The sequence below is a fragment of the Oncorhynchus kisutch genome, linkage group LG19 (assembly GCF_002021735.2).
Source record: "Oncorhynchus kisutch isolate 150728-3 linkage group LG19, Okis_V2, whole genome shotgun sequence".
NCBI classification, from domain to species: Eukaryota; Metazoa; Chordata; class Actinopteri; order Salmoniformes; family Salmonidae; genus Oncorhynchus; species Oncorhynchus kisutch.
Window position 1 is genome coordinate 50,444,833 of NC_034192.2, and position 21,891 is coordinate 50,466,723.

The 21,891-nt window shown below is 41.6% G+C and overlaps 1 protein-coding gene across 4 annotated transcripts in view; it reads right to left on the bottom strand.

Moving 5' to 3' along the window:
• Nucleotides 1–3,800, bottom strand: part of LOC109864935 (protocadherin-1) — a 372,821-nt gene extending 369,021 nt beyond the window's left edge. For 2 of the 4 annotated variants that reach the window (XM_031797892.1, XM_031797893.1), the window contains exon 1: nucleotides 891–1,090. In XM_031797892.1, coding sequence (XP_031653752.1) covers nucleotides 891–925 — 35 coding nt within the window. In that variant the 5' untranslated portion in view covers nucleotides 926–1,090. Of the gene's footprint in view, nucleotides 1–890; nucleotides 1,101–3,172 lie in introns of those variants that run through there. The other 2 variants (XM_020453023.2, XM_020453022.2) reach the window with 2 other exon arrangements.
• Nucleotides 3,801–21,891: the final 18,091 nt, after the last annotated feature.

Genomic DNA, 21,891 nt, shown 5'->3' on the forward strand with positions numbered 1-21,891 from the left:
ATATCAGACGTCATGGCGTGAGCTCCTTGGAAACATATGTATTTACAGTTGCTGGAGTCAAAATGAATGCAATGGTTATATCCATATGCAACCTACATGGTCTAATTCTGGCCAATTACCATGTAGGAAAACAGCCTCGTGTTTCCTGGCTGCGGTGGCAACACACCTATTTGGAAGTCTCTTTCCCTAAATTGGAATAGGATTTAATGAACCCAAAACATGCTGTGGAAATGCATCATTTCAAGCATAGACAATTATCCACACCCATTCTCACGAGGTATATGGTAGACGGCTAAGACCTTTAATAAAAATGTTTTAAAAAATGCCATTTCAACTTTTCAGAATTTTAATGAAGGCGTCTGTGAACCTGTTGACTCAGATCATTAATTTAACATACACATGTGCATAGCCTACACAACAAGTCCTATTTATTTTTTCGAGTTTATCTCGACATTCCCTGCTCATTCGCCGCATTGCACAATTGAAATCTGACCATGACGCGGATTTGGAGGAGAATGAATTGGAAAGACAAGCTACTTCATAAAATCAAATCAAATGTTATTGGTCACATACACATATTTTGCAGATGTTATTGCGTGTGTAGCGAAATGTTTGTGTTCCTAGCTCCAATAGTCCAGTAATACCTAACAATTCACAACAATACACACACGTGTAAAAGAATGGAATTAAGAAATATATAAATGAAACAACAGACACAGGAAGCCTTTTCGCTTATGGAAAACGGTCACATGTAAACTAGCCTATCTCTAGTAGGCTGACAATTCTTCAAGGCCAATAGGCTACAGTACACAGCTGAATCATTTAGTAGGCTGCTGTCAAAAAATAAGCACAAACAACTAAAGCCGACCAAACTTAATGAAAATACTCACGATTCAATGAGGCAAGATTGTGCTGATCTTAACATACGCAGTAAAACACACTGAATAAACTAGGAGCTTGAAACGACCCGCAGAATCCCCTCCGCGCGTGACATTAAAGTATCCGCCATTGTGTAGATAATTAACCTCAGTGCATAACTCAAACTGCATGGAACCCGGTGGGCTGACTGTAACCAATCACTCCACTGACCTGCGTTACTCTGTTGCTTGTGAGTATGCAAATTGAACGGAGTAGTCCACAATAGTGTGCTTGACCAATCTACAGTAGGCCTAGGCCTCTACCCGTTTAAAATACAGCAACACATTTTGTCCACGTGTTTTTTTTTTTACATTTTCTGGTAGGCTATGTAAGCAACGTAAAATACAAACGCTTTGTCAGCATCAATTCGATTTTAATTGCATGAACCCCGTATGTAAATGAATAAGACGAGTAGAGGCGTTTGGCATTTTACCAGAGGGGAAGGAATCGTGGTGCTTTGACTGAAGCTTTTTAATAAACCCAAAACCTTTCTCCCCCTAATGCTTGCTTCATCAGTCACTAGCCTACGCCGGACTACAGTTTACAGGATTGTGTAAATTGTCGTTGGCTAGGCCTACTACAGAGCAGTTTTTTTCGGTGATGGCCTACGTTTAGAGTTTAGACTATTTATTTGAAGGGCTTAAATGGAATGCAGCAGCCTGTTGCCAATTGGGAAGGGCTCTGCAATAGCCAAATTACCTGCGGTGGGGAGGGTCATCAAGTTCATGAACTCTTATCGGGAAAACACTATTCAAGACTTGTATTTGTTTTTATTACATATGAAAATTAAGAAAAATAGATATGGACCAGTATTATTATGTGGCGAGGAGATGAGGTAATTGCATGCATTAATAGAATGGTGTGTCTTTGCGCCCTCAATCTCCCTATATAACACTTTATGAAAAGCATTCTAAGAGATAAGCGATTCAGAGGTGCGAGTTTCATCTTTATGGTTTCGTGTGTACCGCATCATCACCATCCTGCCTAGCAGGTTAGACGCCTCCGTGGAAGGAGACAGCTTGGAACGGGAGAAGCCAGAAAGACCGGATTTCGCAGTAATGTCACAGCCAAGTGAGGCTGTCATGAAAAGGCTACGGCTGCCGCTTCAGAGAGCTGTCCATCATTGATCCTACTATTAAAAATAGCTGATATAGTTCAGATATTGCCATTTAGTTATAACTATAACATATTGGCCATCGATAAAAACTCATAGGCTAAAATAAGAGAGAATATTAATTTAAAAGGTACTGTACAATAAGGCATTTGCAAAGATTCAGCTACAGGTGATACAAGCGCGTCTAATAGGGGGCTGTATTGGAAGGGCGTATTGGCTACCCATATGACTGTTTTATAAATTACATTAGGTGACTATTGAAAAAAAACGTACTTATTCGGCAATTCGTGGCGAATTTACAATCAATCTACTTTACCCTATAGGCCTATTGCTGGGTATTCTGTCCTGATATATTGTAATGGTAATAGCTTATTTATTAGGCTATTTATTAACTTACTATTAGCCTATTATATTAAACTCATATGCCTATTTGGCTCGGTTGGGCTGAGGTATACACACAAAAAAATACATAATTAGGAAAATAATAAATATTTAATTCAAATATTCCTCACTGGAAGTCCTTATAAAATTCGGTTTTCGTGAACCCGGAGAGAGATATTTCGTTGGGAGCTTTAGCTAATTTATGGCGTATATGGAAAGGACATTTTGAGGGTGGACGGGGTAAGCGCACCGTCGCTCATAGAGAAATCAACACCAGTAGGCTAGTGTAGGGGAAAACATCTAACATCGGTAGTCATCAGTGGAAAGATCATGCGGGGAATATCAACCGCCGACACACAAGTCCACGGTCGGAAAGCAAACAACAAGTGTTCAACCTCGGAATGAAACGGACCGAAATCCCCATACGTTTGTGGAACATTTAGTTCTACCTATCCCCCAGTCGGCATTATAATGCTACATTTCCCAATGAAATGGAAAATACACAATATCGGACCTGCATATGATGTAATAATGTATTGAGCGTAATGGATCGCATAGCCTACCCAAGGGACTGGTAGGTTATGAAAGGCAGGTGACGGACACAATATTGAACTATCAAAATCAGGAAATTATAATATGTAAGATTCGAGGCTATTTTGTTGGCTCCACTCGTATATGAATCATAATATGTGCGTGTTTACGGTCAATATAAAGCCATCATATGAGCGCTGAGTCGTGACAGTGAAGTTCATAGCCTACCTTGGATGGATGAGAACTCCTCAGTAGCCTATCCCAGTTCTGAGCGCTTCAGCCGGGCTAGAAGCTTCGATCCCTCTCCTCTCCTGAACGAAGCCACTTCAGCCCTCAATATCTCCCCACAAGTAGGAATCCACAATACATGAACAACGCACTCCCCGTGATAAAAAAAAACCCCAACAACAAACAATCCACTTGATCAGCCGACGACGGTTAGCCTATTCCTTCAAATCCGATGACGGTCCCCCTGATATCAAATCGAGTGCGTTAATTGCCGGCAGAAAACAACTTGGTGACCAGAAGCGCTGCACATCAGATTGTTGTCCCCTCCTCCGATACGGAAACAACCATATATAGTACGTCTCCGGACCAGTTTTATAGCAGCATCCTGTGCTTAGTTTGGAACATTCTCACCAGCTGCTAAGCTAATCCTCAATATGTTCCCGTAGCAGAGTGTTCCAGAATAAAAAAACAAAAAACAATATACTATATGTCCATTAGTTGCCAGCGTTTTGGTCCTCTGTCAGTCACCCTCTGTACAGCTACACAACTATGGGCTGCCTCGGGATCGTTCGCTCCACCGCTCACCGCGCGACTGCACGTTGTGTGTGTGAGAGTGAAGTGATTTCAAAATGATTGCTCTCTCTCTCTCTCTCTCTCTCTCTCTCTCTCTCTCTCTCTCTCTCTCTCTCTCTGTCTCGCTCTCTCTTTCTTTCTCTCTCTCTCTCTTTCTCTCTCTCTCTCTCTCTCTCTCTCTCTCTCTCTCTCTCTCTCTCTCTCTCTCTCTCTCTCTCCCCCTCTCTCTCTCTCTCCCTCTACTCTCACACACACACATACATACACAAACAGCAAAAAAGGTGGAGCGAAGCAAGTTCCATTTATGTAGATTTCCTAACATAATTTTTCTCACATAAGCCTACATTTTAGAAATCTCTCACTCACTGTTTGATATATATATATGTGTATATATGCATAGCGAGATAATAATAATACACTATATATATATATATATATAGAGAGAGAGAGAGAGAGAGGGAGAGATATTGATCCGCTCATTGATCCGCTCATTGGTTCTATCATTCTGGATATTCCGCCTTCATCTCGGTGCATGATGAACTCTTTTGACAGATGGCTATAGTTTATGTTATGTGGGGAACACCTATTTCAGCATTGACACTGTTTCTATCATTCGTTTAAGGCAGTGGAACAATAACGTTTTAAAGGTGAAATTATCGTAATGCTTTGTACATTATAAAATGCAAATAGCATACACTTCGTGACTTCCTTTTATACCCTAACGTTTTTGAATATTTTTGGCAAATCGTCCTCAACAACATTATAGGCAATAGTCATGTCAACTAGATCCAAGCAAGCACATAGCCTATATCCTTTTGCTTATTTGATCGTACCTCTCTCACTTCCAAAATGTGAAGACTGCTCTAATTCACAGAGTATACAGGTATCAGGTTGGTGCGTAACACGCTGATTTAAGATGAGCTGGGGTCGAAAACAGAGCGCAGCAGGAGTTAGTTGTTCTTGTAGCGCGCGCCACCTGCAGGACCAAATGGGAATGATGGGTGAAAATCTGACAGTTCAGGTGTAACGAGTAAAAAATCAAAACGAACAGTGGAATTACCCCGATTGAGACTCAAAATCATTGGAGCCTACAATTATCAATCCTATTTCATAGAAATGAAAATATGTTTCAGTGATAATTAAATCATGTGTAAATAAATGTAGGCTATTATTAATACAATACTTTTATTTTAGCACTACCAAAACATACACACAGTCCCATGTATGACCATAGAGGTGTCCTTCTTGTGTCTAACAGTTTGTACACTGACCTTTAAAGGTACATCAAAGTAACTGGGGGCAGATAGGTATGCCTTCCAATATGACAAGAAGTCAAGCAAGCAATACAATCCCAATGCATGAAAGAGGACCATATAAATAGAACTTCATTCATTAGTTCCTGGTGCTTTTAAAAAAGAGATATATTTTAAAAGTTTGCCTTAATCTCCTCTCATAAAAAAAGAGGCATTTGCTAAGTAAAAAAACATTTGTTGAAGCTCGGTCAGAGAGAAGTTTCAGACATCCTCTGACACCTTGTAGAGTTCATTTCCAAGCATTACAGACTTCAATTAACCCCACACAAGAGAAGGCCACTGGAAAAACCTCTCCCTCACAACCTCATCTGTTCCCCTATGGGCTCTAGTCCTGATTGTGTTCTAAGTTTAATAAAATGTTCAACTCTCTAGTACTGTGCAGCTTCACTGGAAATTAAGTAGAAAGGAAATCCACCGCAAATGGATCAATAAGGTGATTAAGAAGGTGTAATGGCATGAGTCTCCATCATGAGTCTCCATCATAAGTATCCATCATGAGTCTCCATCATGAGTCTCCATCATGAGTCTCCATCATAAGTATCCATCATGAGTCTCCATCATGAGTCTCCATCATGAGTCTCCATCATAAGTATCCATCATGAGTCTCCATCATGAGTCTCCATCATGGGTCTCCATCATAAGTATCCATCATGAGTCTCCATCATGAGTCTCCATCATGAGTCTCCATCACGAGTCTCCATCATAAGCATCCATCATGAGTCTCCATCATGAGTCTCCATCATGAGTCTCCATCATGAGTCTCCATCATGAGTCTCCATCAAAAGTATCCATCATGAATATCCATCATAAGTATCCATCATGAGTCTCCATCATGAGTCTCCATCATAGGTATCTATCATGAGTCTCCATCATGAGTCTCCATCATACGTATCCATCATAAGTATCCATCATGAGTCTCCATCATAAGTATCCATCATAAGTCTCCATCATGAGTCTCCATCATGAGTCTCCATCATGAGTCTCCATCATAGGTATCCTTCATGAGTCTCCATCATGAGCCTCCATCATAGGTATCTATCATGAGTCTCCATCATGAATCTCCATCATGAGTATCCATCATGAGTCTCCATCATAAGTCTCCATCATGAGTCTCCATCATGAGTCTCCATCATAAGTATCCATCATGAGTCTCCATTATGAGTCTCTATCATAGGTATCTATCATGAGTCTCCATCATGAGTCTCCATCATGAGTATCCATCATGAGTATCCATCATGAGTCTCCATCATGAGTCTCCATCATGAGTCTCCATCATAAGAGGCGATCATTGAGAGGCACGGCGAGAGTATTTCAGTCTGAAAGGAATTTTATCAGAACTCTAAACTACCTAGGAAGGTCCGTTCACAGCCAAAGAAACCTTTCAAGTTCTAGCACCTTCTTTCCCCTAAGAGTGTACAGCGAGAGGACATGACGGCGTGTGTTTAACATTCACTAGAAATGGCATTGCAGTGACACGGCACAGAGAACGGATTGGGCTGCTTTTCCCAGCACTAAGGTGAACATTTGTCCATTTCGAAGCGCGGCAGGCTTAAGTGTTCTGACAGCGCTGGAGTCATGCATGTGGAGAAAGCCACATCCTGCAGGATGGGACTGCACTAATGAGGTGTAGACCTCTAGACTTACTTTAAAAGATTGGACCGCAAACAGACACACGCTCCAACGTTTCCGAGCAAGCTCTGTTTTCCTGGGTTTCGTTCAAAGCAGCGACATCAAACTCAAAGCATACCCCTTTCTCTCTTCATATACAAGACAATTTCGGTCACAATGCATGTTGCATAATATGCTGCCACTGACACAGTATTCCTGGTAACCTCCTTTTTGGTATAGGGTGGAAGAAGCGCCCGTGTAGGAGATTCGAATCAGTGGAGAAAACAGGCTAATTTAGCACTGGCCGCTAAGATAACAGGCTTCATCAGCTTATCACAGAACAAACAACCATCCAACCTGATCCCCAGATACTCCAGAGTTATTAAGTCAAACAAGGGGATGAATTATTCATTGTGGTAATGACATACACACATTCTAACCCCTCCCTCCCTCCCTCCCTCCCTCCCTCTCTCTCTCTCTCTCTCTCTCTCTCCTTCACGCAAGCACGCACATGGACACACGGAAACACACACACACATGTACACTATGTCTGAATCCCAAATCACCCTTCCCCTCGACCCTCTGCCCTCCATTCGTGCCCGTCCCAAAGCTGAGGGAGTGAAAATTATTGAGGATGTAGCGGCTAATTTGACCCTCGAAGCCAGCAACGTTTTAGGTTTCAGAGCGAAGGGCTATCCCGACACGCATCACAATATGTTTGGAGTTTGCACAATTTAATATGAAATAATGATATGTTTGGACTAAGCACAATGTAATACAAAATAATGATATGTTTGGACTAATCACAATTCAATCCAAAATAATGATATGTTTGGACTAAGCACAATTTAATACAAAATAATGGAGAGGCAGGTCTAATTGTAAACCACATGCATTTGTTTATATCTGATTTCAAGAAATGACACACGTAACTTATGAAATAGCCTATACCTCAAATTAAATGTTTAACTGTTACTGAGGTTTATGTCTTGCAAAATGACAGGAGGGATTTGTTCATTTGAATTTCATTTTATTATTTAAAAGTGGAACATTAATTTACATCATTCAAGTCACGAATGTGTCCTGAAGACGATGGGTTTGTTGACCCCCCCCACTCTCTGGATGTTACCCTCTCTCTCTCTCTCACACACACACACACACACACACACACACACACACACACACACACACACACACACACACACACACACACACACACACACACACACACACACACACACACACACACACACACACACACACACTGACCAACACACACAATCAGAGCTGGGCACGTTAGCTTAACCTCTAGACGTTCTTATTGAGAGGTGGGGGGCTTTGTGAACAAGATACAATGTTAGAAGATCAGGTTTAATAAATGTTTTACTGAGGCATTATAGCTAATCAATAACTACAGAGTGCATTCAGAACGGCCTGTTCTCTCAAGCATAATCACAGACGGATTGTTAGACAGAGCCCTCGGCTCGCAATCCCCCAGTGGCAGTGGTACGAATCCTGATTCGTTGTTGTTTTTGGTGCCCCTTGTGGACGAATCACTGTGTTGTAAATACAAGGCTACTTACTTACACCTAACCCTGATTACTTACTAACGTCCTTATACCTAACCCTGATTACTTACTAACGTCCTTATACCTAACCCTGATTACTTACTAACTTCCTTATACCTAACCCTGATTACTTACTAACTCAGTTATACCTAACCCTGATTACTTACTAACTCACTTATACCTAACCCTGATCACTTACTAACTTCCTTATACCTAACCCTGATTACTTACTAACGTCCTTATACCTAACCCTGATTACTTACTAACTTCCTTATACCTAACCCTGATTACTTACTAACTCAGTTATACCTAACCCTGATCACTTACTAACTCACTTATACCTAACCCTGATCACTTACTAACTCACTTATACCTAACCCTGATCACTTACTAACTTCCTTACACCTAACCCTGATCACTTACTAACTTCCTTATACCTAACCCTGATTACTTACTAACTTCCTTATACCTAACCCTGATTACTTACTAACTTTCTTATACCTAACCCTTATCACTTACTAACTTAGCCAACTTGATAAATAGCCAGTTGCTAGCTCGGAGATTTTGTGTGATCATGTTTTTCATTACATCACCCCTTAAAAATGTCTTATTGGAATCATAATGTTACTCAACAAGCATGCAATACTTGTCTCACGTAAATTAAATATGTTATCAAAAATACACCCAGGGCAGGTATCGAATATGAATCTTTTTAATGTTAAATCACAAGCTCTTCTTTTGATGTTAGATGTTCAGTCAGTTTGTCTGTCTACTGAGCAGAAAGTTGAAATGAAACTCGTTGGCCTCCATCCACTTCCTGGTATCGATCCTCACAGCTGGACTCGTAGTTAGAGGTGGATGAGGGCGGAAGAGCAACACCTTATCTGATATTCCAAACAAAACCAGTTTGTGCTCGATGCATCTAACCCTTGGAGATTTGTTATTGCCTCCTGACAATCTATGTAAGGGAAAGAAAGACCATATGATTACATGCTGTTGGGATGATATGTGGATGATTTCCACCCCATTATTTTCTATTTACTGTACTGACACTTACAATGCCATTCTATATTCCTACCACATGGATGGATAACAAAATAACATTATCCTGTACTAGGATTTGAGATATGATGGTTTTTAGAATGTGTTTGTGAATGTGTTGCCCACAATCAGTGTGTGTATCATCTCCCCAATAGTCAGTCTATGTTTAATGGTCCTGACTCTGGGAGATCGGTCACTAACACAACCTGAGTGGTATACTACAAAGCATGCTAATCTACTCAGGCTTTTAGAAAGCTATCCAGCTTCAGTTAGCTTCCCATTCCAGGTCAGGCTTCATCCGTACCACGACGGTGGATACTAGCAGGCTTGTAACTGCGCGTGCATGTCTCACATGGCTAGTCAAACTCTTCCGAACTCTTCTGAACTCTTCTGAAACAATGCTGAAATATCAATCCATGGGATAGTCAGTGCCACATTTTAATTTGTGCCAAATAAAAAAATTCAGCAGGCCATTGTGTTAAATAGGTTTTTATTTTATTGCTTATCGTTAATGCAGTCTTTGGTGTGCTTTGATGTGGTTATCAATGCACAATCACATTTTTCCCCACTTTTATCTCTCCTTCTAGCTGTGGAATAGCTTGTTGCATTTTGGCCTTAGCCATAAAATCCATAAAAGGGTTTTGGAACCTCTTAACCTGGCAATTTGACTTTTAAACTCATGGGTACACTATAAATGGCTGCCAGTCCTGACTTGAATGGGAACTGCCATCTATGGATTCTATATCTATGGTTTGACTATTAAACTCATGGGTACACTAGCAATGGCTGCCAGTCGTGCGATAAATTTTGAAAAGCAAATGCTGTCATTACTAACTGTGTCATGTGATAGGTATTTTAACCTCACCACTGAGCTCAGGACCCTGGGACTGAACACCTCCCTCTTGAACTGGATCCTGGACTTCCTGATGGGCTGCCCCCAGGTGGTAAGGGTAGGCAACAACACATCCGCCACACTGACCCTCAACACAGGGGGCCATCAGGGGTGTGTGCTTAGTACCCTCCTATACTCCCTGTTCACCCACGATTGCGTGGCCTTGCACGGACAATAACCTCTCCCTCAACGGCAAAGGATGTGATCGTGGACTACAGGAAACCAAGGGCCGAGCACGCCCACATCCCCATTTATGGGGCTGTAGTGGAGCGGGTTGAGAACATCAAGTTCCTCTTTGTCCACATCACTAAGAAATTAACATGGTGCACACACACCAACACAGTTGTGAAGAAGGCACGAGAGCGCCTTTCCCCTCAGGAGGATGAATAGATTTGGAATGGGTCTTCAGATGCTCAAAAAGTTTTACAGCTGCACCATTGAGAGCATCTTGACTGGCTGCATCACCGCTTGGTATGGCAACTGCTTGTTCTACAGAGGGTAGTGCTTATAGCCCAGTACACTACTGGTGAGGAGCTGCCTGCCATCCAGGACCGCTATACCAGGCAGTGTCAGAGGAAGGCCCGAAAAATTGTCAAAGACTCCAGCCACCAAAGTTATAGACGGTTCTCTCGGCTACCGCATGGCAAGGGGTACCGATGCACCAAGTCTGGAACCAACATGACCCTGAATAGCTTCTACCCCCAAGCCATAAGACTTCTAAATAGCTAACCAAATAGCTACCTGGACTATCTGTAATGACCCTTTTTGGACTAAATATTTTATCTCTAAACTCCTACTGTTTATTATCTATCATGTTGCTTACTCACCTTACCTCTACCTACCATTATGTGACCAAAAATATGTGGACACCTGCTCGTCCAACATCTCATTCCAAAATCATGGGCATTAATATGGAGGTGGTCGCCCCTTTGCTGCTATAACAGCCTCCACTCTTCTGAGAAGTATTTCCACAAGATGTTGGAACATTGATGCGGGGACTTGATTCAATTCAGCATTAGTAAGGCCGGGAACTGATGTTGGACGATTAGGGCTGGCTCGCAGTCGGCGTTCCAATTCATCCGAAAGGTTTCCGATGGAGTTGAGGTCAGGGCTCTGCAGCACCAGACCATTATTCCTCCTCCACCAAATTTTACAGTTGGCACTATGTATTGGGGCAACAGGTAGACTGCCAAATGAGGCGTGATTCATCACTTGAGAAAACACATTTCCACTGCTCCAGAGAACAATGGCGGCGAGCTTTACACCACTCCAGCCGATGCTTGGCATTGCGCATGGTGATCTTAGTCTTGTGTGCGGCTGCTCGGCCATGGAAACCCATTTCATGAAGCTGATAAACAGTTATTGTGCTGATGTTGCAATTTGGAACTTGGTAGTGAATGTTGCAACAGAGGACAGACGATTTTTACGCACTACGCACTTCAGCACTCGGCTGTCCATTTCTGTTTGTTTATGTGGCCTACCACTTTGCAGCTGAGCCATTGTTGCTCCTAGACGTTTCCACTTCACAATTACAGCACTCACAGTTACAGCACTTAGAAGCTCTAGCAGGGCAGACATTTGACTAACTGATTTGTTGGAAAGGTGGCATCCTTTAACGGTGCCTCGCTAAAAGTCACTGAGTTCTTCAATAAGCAGTCTACTGCCAATGTTTGTCTATGGTGATTGCATGGCGGTGTGCTCGATTTTATACACCTGTCAGCAATGGCTGAAATTGCCGAATCCACTCATTTGAAGGGGCGTCCACATATATATATATATATATAAAAGTATAGTGTTTCTACCTCAATTACCTCGTACCCCTGCACATCGACTCGTACTGCACATCGACTCGTACTGCACATCGACACTGTACTGCATATCGACTCGGTACTGCACATCGACTCTGTACTGCACATCGACTCGTACTGCACATCGACTCTGTACTGCACATCGACTCGGTACTGCACATCGACTCGTACTGCACATCGACTCGTACTGCACATCGACTCGTACTGCACATCGACTCGGTACTGCACATCGACTCGTACTGCACATCGACTCTGTACTGCACATCGACTCGGTACTGCACATCGACTTGGTACTACACATCGACTCGGTACTGCACATCGACTCGTACTCGGTACCCAGTTTATATAGCCAAGTTATCGTTACTAATTGTATGTTTATTTCTCATGTTAGAATTTTTTCTATAACTTTTTTATTTTCACTTTGCGCTGTTGGGACCAGTAAGTAAGCATTTCAGTTTTAGTCTACACCTGTTGTTTACAAAACATGTGACAAGTGAAATGCGATTTGATTTAAAAAATGTACACAAAATGTACACAAAAAACATCAAGTTGTCTTCCTCAAATGATTTGTATTTATTTATTTAACCAGGCAAGTCAGTTAAAAAAAATTATTATTTACAATGACGGCCTAGAAACAGATGGTTAACTGCCTTGTTCAGAGGCTGAACGACAGATTTTTACCTTGTCAGCTCAGGGATTCAATCTAGCAGCCTTTTGGTTACTGGCCCAATGCTTTAACCACTAGGCTACCTGCCACCCAAATAAAGGGGATGATGACACAATCTTTGCAAGAGAGAATGTATCTGATTTGATTGTCCCTGAACTCATTGCTCAGGCACTTCATTCAGGATAAATGGAGTTAGCCTTCCCCAGAGCAGGTTAGTTGTGAAGGATTGCCATAGAAATGTACCCGTCTAAATGTTGAGACACTTTCTTATGACCGGTTGTCACGAGTTGAACTCAGAGTTGACCAAAGTTACATCGCTAACTCCTCAAACCCGGTACGTAGTTTTCCCCACTGTTCAATGAAGCTGAGTTTGAGCTTGTTGGTAGTTATCGACTGGGATTGGTCACCTGTCATTGGTCCTCACTGCCAAAGCTTCTGCACATGGTTGGTAGATTGATGTATTTGATTAAGTCCTGTAGCTGTCCAACGATGCTTTTAGATGGAGACTGCCCTGGTCAATTGTTTGCAACTGAATAAGAAAGAAAACGTTTGGTTTTCAAATACGCATATGAGGTTTGTCTTCCATTTTGTATCGGTCAAATCATTCAAAGTGTCAGAAAGTGATATAGGCACACCTTTAAGTGAAACAAAACTCAAATGCCAATACTACTTCTATGAAGTCAACTATCAGTCGAATCTACAACCCTTCATCCATCATATGAAGAGCCTGACCCCAAATCGGGTGCCACCTCACCCCCTCTAATGGTTCCTGAGTCCTGAGTGACATTTAAATAAAGGGGAAAGGGAAAGGTCCATCCCATCACTTGAGTAAATCCGCCAGCGCCCTTTCGCCTCCACTTCGGAGTCAAATTATCGCTCCGAGTCTGACATTTCCATTGTATTGGCAGAGTGCTGTTTTATTCACCTAATTAGCCCATTATGTCCCTCACTGATCCCACCAACCGGAGATGGCTGCCGCAAATAAAGAGCAGGAGGGGAAGAAGAAAGGAGAGAGTGTTGGAAAGAGAAAGGGAGAGAGGGAGAGAGATGGAGAAAGGGATCTCTTTGTAGTCTGGCTTCAAGCCCTTGCTGAGCCGAGGGAGAGTATAACATCCCCCTGATGAGCACACTGAGAAGGACCCCCTGCTCATTTCTCAGTGTGTCCAAGCCATTCAAAACCAGAAGGACCATTATGGACCATTTGTTTGTCAAGCCTCTACAAGGCAGTTGAAAGATTCAACCTGATATTTTAATCAATATTATCCCAGTTAACAAGGGTTTGTTTTTGCATTTGTCAAGCCTCTATTGGTGTCTTGTTAGATCAAAGGAATCCATAGATCCATGGAATTTGCTGTCAATCATGGAATTCATGGTGTTAGTATGATTCTGATAATAACAGCGCTTTTAATACAAAACAGACACATTCACCATAGCAAAGGTTATTCGACTGATGGATGGACATTTCGGTTAAAATTAGCTTTCTCAGAGCCATTGATTATTCTTGCTATAGATGTGAGTTTCAGTAGCCATCCTTATGATGTTTCATGTAAAAAAAAAAGTCTGATTTCCTCATACAGTGAATGTGCTGGTTTCATGATTCATTTGTTTTCTATATTGGCTTTTAATGAGATTGGATGGCATTAATAGTAGAGGAATATTAATCTTTTCAAATCCTTTGTGCAAATATTTCTCAAAGTGTTTGACATATTACATGATTTATTACAGCCATCTTACTAGCAATTGTGTCTTTCCACTGCAGAATTATATTTTGTGAACTATTAGCTTATTTTACGATTAATCGTTTTTTTCCCAAACAAATCAAAGTTTCAGAGAAAACTCTCCACCGAATGGTCCTCTTTCAAAATTGTTTCCATTTAAATGAGCTTCTGTATATGACAAGTAAATATTGGAAGACTAAACAAACAGGTGAAACAGATGTACACTGTTTAATGGCCGTGTCACCATGGCAACAATTTGGTTCTCACATTTTGCTGTGGAGGAGGTGGGAAAGGTGACATTGTATTAACAATGCAAATCAGCATTAATTGCCATGGAAGGTATGTGAAAAGTAGCTTAATTAAGCCAATCCCGGGTCAGGAGATAATTGCAATAGCAATTAAACAGTGACTTACATACAAATGGAACTCATACATGGTTGAACCAGGCGGACTGAGTGTTAGCTTATGGTATCTAGTGCTGTACTGCATATACAATTATTCTGTTTGTGCTGTTTGTATGACATATGTTCGTATCCTGATGTCTGTACCATTGTCTATTTCCCCTTATCCACGACAAAACATGACTGCTGTACTTCCACTATTTGATAGAAATAGTTCAGGTTGGTGAACAATACCACATGTCACAGTGCTCTTGTTTCCCTGTCTGGTGGTGCACTACACAGTGGCTTGCAAAAGTATTCACCCCTCTTGGAATTTTTCAACCTGGAATTCAAATATTTTTTGGGTGGGGGTTGTATCATTTGATTTACACAACATGCCTACCACTTTGAAGATGCTAAATCTATTTTATTGTGAAACAAAGAAGCAATAAGAGAAAAAAATAAAAGAAAACTTGAGTGTGTATAACTGTTCACCCCCCCAAAGTCAATACACTGTGGAGACAGCTTTTTCAGCAATTACAGCTGCAAGTCTCTTGGGGTATGTCTCTATAAGCTTAGCACATCTAGCCACTGGGATTTTTGCCATTCAAAACTGCTCCAGTTCCTTCAAGTTGGATGGGTTCCACTGGTGTACAGGAATCTGTAAGTCATACCACAGATTCTCAATTGGATTGAGGTCTGGGCTTTGACTAAGCCATTCCAAGACATTTAAATGTTCCCCTCAAACCACTCAAGTGTTGCTTTAGCAGTATGTTTAGGTTCATTGTCCTGCTGGAAGATGAACCTATGTCCCAGTCTCAAATCTCAGCAAGACTGAAACAGGTTTCCCTCAAGAATTTCCCTGTATTTAGCGCCATCCATCATTCCTCCATCCCAGTTTCCCAGTCCATGCCGATGAAAAAAATCCCCAAATAAAATCAAATTAATTTATAAAGCCCTTCTTACATCAGCTGATATCTCAAAGTGCTGTACAGAAACCCAGTCTAAAACCCCAAACAGCAAGCAAAGCAGTTGTAGAAACACGGAGGCTAAGAAAATCTCCCTAGAAAGGCCAGAACCTAGGAAGAAACCTAGAGAGGAACCAGGCTAAGAGGGGTGGCCGGGTGGAGATGATAACAGAACATGACCAAGATGTTCTGTTGACCTGCAACAGGTCAGCACCTCAGGAGTAAATGTCAGTTGGCTTTTCATAGCCGATCATTCAGAGTATCTCTACCGCTACTGCTGTCTCTAGAGAGTTGAAAACAGCACGTCTGGTGAACAGGTCAGGGTTTCATAGCCGCAGGCAGAACAGTTGAAACTGGAACAGCAGCATGGCCAGGTGGACTGGGGACAGCAAGGAGTCATCAGGACAGATAGTCCTGAGGCATGGTCCTAGGGCTCAGGTCCTCTGAGAGAGAGAGAGAGAGAGAGAGAGAGAGAGAGAGAGAGAGAGAGGAAGAAAGAGAATTAGAGAGAGCATACTTAAATTCACACAGGACACTGGATAAGACAGGAGAAATACTCCAGATATAACAGACTGACCCTAGCACCTTGACACACAAATTACTGCAGCATAAATACTGCATGATGCTGCCACCACCATACTTCACTGTGGGGATGGTGTTCTCGGGGTGATGAGAAGTGTTGGGTTTGCGTCAGACATAGTGTTTTCCTTGATGGCCAAAAAGCTAAATTTTAGTCTCATCTGATTTTAGTCTTTGGCGAACACCAAACATGTTTGATTATTTTTTTCTGGCCCTTCTTCTATGAAGCCCAGCTCTGTGGAGTGTACAACTTAAAGTGGTCCTATGGAAAGATACTCCAAAGATACTCCAATCTCCACAGTGGAGCTTTAAAGCTCCTTCTTTGGTCTCTTTGTTGCCTCCCTGATTAATGTCCTCCTTGCATGGTCCGTGACTTTTGGTGGGTGACCCTCTCTTGGCAGGTTTGTTGTGGTGCCCTATTCTTTCAAATTTTTAATAATGGATTTAATGGTGCTCCGTGGGATGATCAAAGTTTCTGATATTTTTTTATAACCCAACCCTGGTCTGTACTTCTCCACAACTTTGTCCCTGACCTGTTTGGAGAGCTCCTTGGTTTTCATAGTACCTCTTGCTAGGTGGTTTCCCTTGCTTAGTGGTGTTGCAGACTCTGGGGCCTTTCTGGGTTTGGCAGATGCCAAGAGAACAGTACCTGCCCCAAGGAATAGTGCCAACTGTAAAGTTTGGTGGAGGAGGTATAATGGTCTGTGGCTGTTTTTCATGGTTTGGGCAAGGCCACTTAATTCCAATTATGGGAAATCTTAACGCTACAGCATACAATGACATGCTAGAGCATTCTGTCCTTCCAACTTTGTGGCAACAGTTTGGGGAAGGCCCTTTCCTGTTTCAACATGATAATTCCCCCATGCACAAAGCAAGGTCCATACAGAAATGGATTGATGAGATCGGTGTGGAAGAACTTGACTGGCCTGCACAGAGCCCCGATCGAACACCTTTAAGATGAATTGGAACACCGACTGCGACCCAGGCCTAATCGCCCAACATGAGTGCATGACCTCACTAATGCTCTTGTGGCTGAATGGAAGCCAGTCCCCACAGCAATATTCCAACATCTAGTGGATATCCTTCCAGAAGAGAGGATGCTGTTATACTGTAGCAGCAAAGGGGGGACCAACTCCACATTGACGCCCATGATTTTTGAATGACATGTTTGACGAGCAGGTGTCCACATAGTTTTGGTCATGTACTGTATGTATGTAGCCGGGAGGTTGACTGATGGTATATAGGGGCAGGCTGTCTGATGATATGTAGGGGGAGGCTGTCTGATGGTATGGAAGGGGAGGTTGTCTGATGGTATATAGGAGGAGGTTGTCTGATGGTATGTAAGGGGAGGTTGTCTGATGGTATGTAGAGGGAGGTTGTCAATTTGTATGTAGGAGGAGGATAATATTACCCTTTCTCTCACTTAGAAACAGGCGCACACACATGTACTGTACATGCACGCAACACATACCACACACAGTCCAACTTCCTGTCACAGTGTCAACCTTGCTCCCATTCCCCTCCTCTGTTCACAGAGAAGCAGATGGGAATGCTAATGTTCTTTCCTTTTGATTCATATGTCTACAGTACTGGCCACATATGAATGTGTGTTCGTATGTGTGTGAATGTGCGTGTGTGAAGGTGTGCATTTGTTTTTATATTAGATTGTAGATTCCATCAATGTAATTGTCTGCATGATTTCCAATGCCCCATATATTTTTTTGTATATACAGTGCACTCGGAAAGTATGCAGAACTCTTGACTTTTTCCACATTTTGTTACGTTACAGCCTTATTCTAAAATGGATTCAATAAATTAAATCCTCATCAATCTACACACAATTCCCCATAATGACTAAGCTAAAACAGGTTTTTAGACATTTTAGCAAATTAGAAATGGAGCTCAAGTGCATCATGTTTCCATCGATCATTCTTGAGATGTTTCTACAATTTGACTAGAGTCCACCTGTGGTAAATTCAATTGATTGGACATGATTTGGAAAGACACATACCTGTCTATTTTAGGTCCCACCGTTGACAGTGCATGTCAGAGCAAAAACCAAACCATGAGGTCGAAGAAATTATCCATAGAGCTCCGAGACAGGATTGTGACGAGGTACAGATCTGGGGAAGGGTACCAAAACATTTCTGCAGCATTGAAGGTCCCCAAGAACACTGTGGTCTTAAATGGAAGAAGTTTGGAACAACCAGGAATCTTCTTAGAGCTGGCCAACTGGCAAAACTGACCAATCGACTATGCCTATTAATGTTTGTACCATGTTCTGTGCTTCTACTATTTGTGTGTTGCTACGGTACCATGTTGTTGTGATGTTGTGTTGCTACCATGTTGTGTTGTCATGTGTTGCTGCCTTGCTATGTTGTTGTCTTAGGTCTCTCTTTATGTAGTGTTGTGTTGTCTCTCTTGTCGTGATGAAGGTTTTTTCCTATATTTATATTTAATTTTTCATTTTTAATCCCAGCCCCTGTCCCCGCAGGAGGCCTTTTGCCTTTTGGTAGGCCGTCATTGTAAATAAGAATTTGTTCTTAACCTTTTTGCCTAGTTAAGTAAAGGTTAAAAAAAATACAAATCGGGGGAGAAGGGCATTGGTCAGGGAGGTGACCAAGAACCCGATGGTCACTCCATAGAGTTCCTCTGTGGAGATGGGAGAACCTTCCAGAAGGATGACTCCTCAGTAAAAGACACATGACAGCCCTCTTGGAGTTTGCCAAAAGATACTCTGTTCTGATGAAACCAAGATTGAAATCCTTGGCCTGAATGCCAAGCGTCACGTCTGGAGGAAACATGGCACCACCCCTATGGTGAAGCATGGTGTTGGAAGCATCATGCCGTGGGGATGTTATTCAGCGGCAGGGACTGGGAGACTAATCAGATCTAGGAAAAGATGAACGGAGCAAAGTATGGAGAGATCCTTGATGAAAACCAGCTCCAGAGAGCTGGACTGGGGCGACAGCTCACCTTCCAACAGGACAACGACCCTAAGCACACAGCCAAGACAATGCAGGAGTGGCTTCGGGACAAGTCTCTGAATGTCCTTGAGTGTCCCAGCCAGAGCCCGGACATGAACCAGATCGAACATCTCTGGAGAAACCTGAAAATAGCTGGGCAGCAAAGCTCCCCATCCAACCTGACAGAGCTTGAGAGGATCTGCAGAGAAGAATGGGAAAAACTCCCCAATTACAGGTGTGCCAAGCTTGTAGCGTCATACCCAAGAAGACTCAAGGCTGTAATCGCTGCCAAAGGGGCTTTAACATTACTGAGTAGGGGTCTGAATACTAATGTAATTGTGATATTTCAGTTTTTAATTGTTCATAAACCTGCAAAGTTTTTGCTTTGTCATTATGTGGCATTGTGTGTAGTTTGATTAGGAAAAACATGTTTCAATCAATTTTAGAATCAGGCTGTAACGTAGCAAAATGTGAAACTAGTCAAGGGTTCTGAATACTTTCCGAATGCACTGTATAACATTATTTTGGTTGCAAGAATTTTGTATAATAATTTACATTGAACAATTCAACGTTTCAGTTCATAAACCATAAACATGGAATCTGTACATTGAAAATCTATTCCCAACTATTTTGAAATGTATATGGCACAACTGTCAATTCTTCTGTCCTTAAATTAAACTGGTATACTTTTTAGTTATCACAATTTTCTTTAACCAATTTTGGTCATTAATGCAGAGCCAACAGAAAGGTTTCTTACTTTCCCCCTTCCACTTTCCTCTTCTACTTTTGTGGTAATTAAGGATAGGGCTGATTGCTGCCCCCTTTGGGGTGATTGCGTGCCCATAGTAAACAGAAATCTGTCAGAAATTGCTAATATATGCAATGAAAAATTATTATTGAATAGAAAACACTCTAAAGCTTCTAAAACCGTTTAAATTATGTCTGTAAGTAAAGCAGAACTCTCAGGGCACTCATTCTCCCAAACTCTCTCTTGTCATCATAAAAGTTGGCCCAACTTTGACGTCATCGCCCCCACCCTTCCGAAGCACCTACAGTCCTGGGAACAGTTCCTATGCCTTCAGCGCGGTGTCCGCTTTCAATGGGGCTTCTCATTGTGTGAATCGCACGCTCACGAGAGTATTGGCGGGCGAATCCTTTCGGTCACGCGAGAAAACAGGTTACTCTCATGCGCGTTCTGCTCCGGTGGTGTCTTTCTTCCAAGATTGATTAAACGATGCCTGTGTTTCTCTTCGTCCTGAGAATTGCTGTGAAGCTATATAACATGCTAACGCTGTGTTCTGAACATAGTTTGACAAGTTTAGTCGACATATAATATGTAATTTCGACGTTTTGGTGCGCACCCACTTTACTTTTTGGCTGCATTTCAACCGAAATATGTCGTGTTTGATAACCGAAAGACACAGACTTCAAAACTAAAGCTGTTAAAGTATAAACCCTTCCAGGTCTTCTGATGGAAGAACAGCAAAGGTAAGGGAACATTTATGTGTTAAATTTGGGTTTCTGTGGACTCCGAGATAGAGGAGCCAAAATGCTAATTCCTGAGCGCCGACTCACACTATGGCCTGGTGAACGAAATCCGTAACGTTAAAAATAAATGTAACACAGCGATTGCATTTAGAAGAAGTGTATCTTTCTATATATATGTAGAACATGCATATTTAGTCAAAGTTTATGTTGTGTATTCCATGTTAGCTGACGGCATGTGCCGAAGCCATCGTCATTTCTCCGGACATTTGAGTAGCATTTTTTTAACATGGCGTCATTGTAAACAGAGATTTATGGATATTTATAGCATATTATTGAAAAAAACATAAATGTACTGTGTAACATGTTATATTACTGTCATCTGATGAAGATTTCAAAAGGTTAGTGAAATTATTTTTCTTTTAATCCTGCGTTTGGTGATTGCATATTTTGTTCAATTTGGCTATGGAAATTAGCTGTGTCTTCGGTGTGTCTTCGGTGGTGGTTTGACATAAATATGTGCTATGTTTTCGCCGTAAAACATTTGAGAAATCTGACTTGCTGGCTAGATAAACAAGTTGTTTATCTTTCATTTGAGCTATTGGACTTGTTAATGTGTGGAGGTTAAATATTTCGAAGAATATTTTTGCATTCCGTGCGCCACCGTTCCAGCTGACGGTGGGGGGGCTGATCCCCAATTGGGAACCAACATCTTTGTCAGGGTAAAGCTGCAAATAGTTTGTTGTAATTTTGGGGAGAGTAGACATTTCCAAATATTTTGTTAGCTTCGTGTGTGACATAACTCTACCAGTCCTAAATATTGTGGTTAAACTCAAACATACTAATTGTTTAAAAGAAGTATAATCTTTGTAAAGCATACTTTATTTTTTAACAATTAGTATGTTTGAGTTTAACCACAATATTTGTTGTATTATTTGTTCTGTCTTTCTGGTGGATTAAACTGAAATTGCAACCAACTTTCTGTCTTGTTATAAAAATAGTGATATTTTGGAGATTATTTCATTTTCAAATAACCGAAAGTGAGAGGTTGTAATCTGAATAAAGGGAAAAAGGCCATTCTTGAACATGGAGTGAGACATTCTTTCTAAACTGCTAGAGATCAAGTTTGGATTTAAATCTAACTGTTGTATGA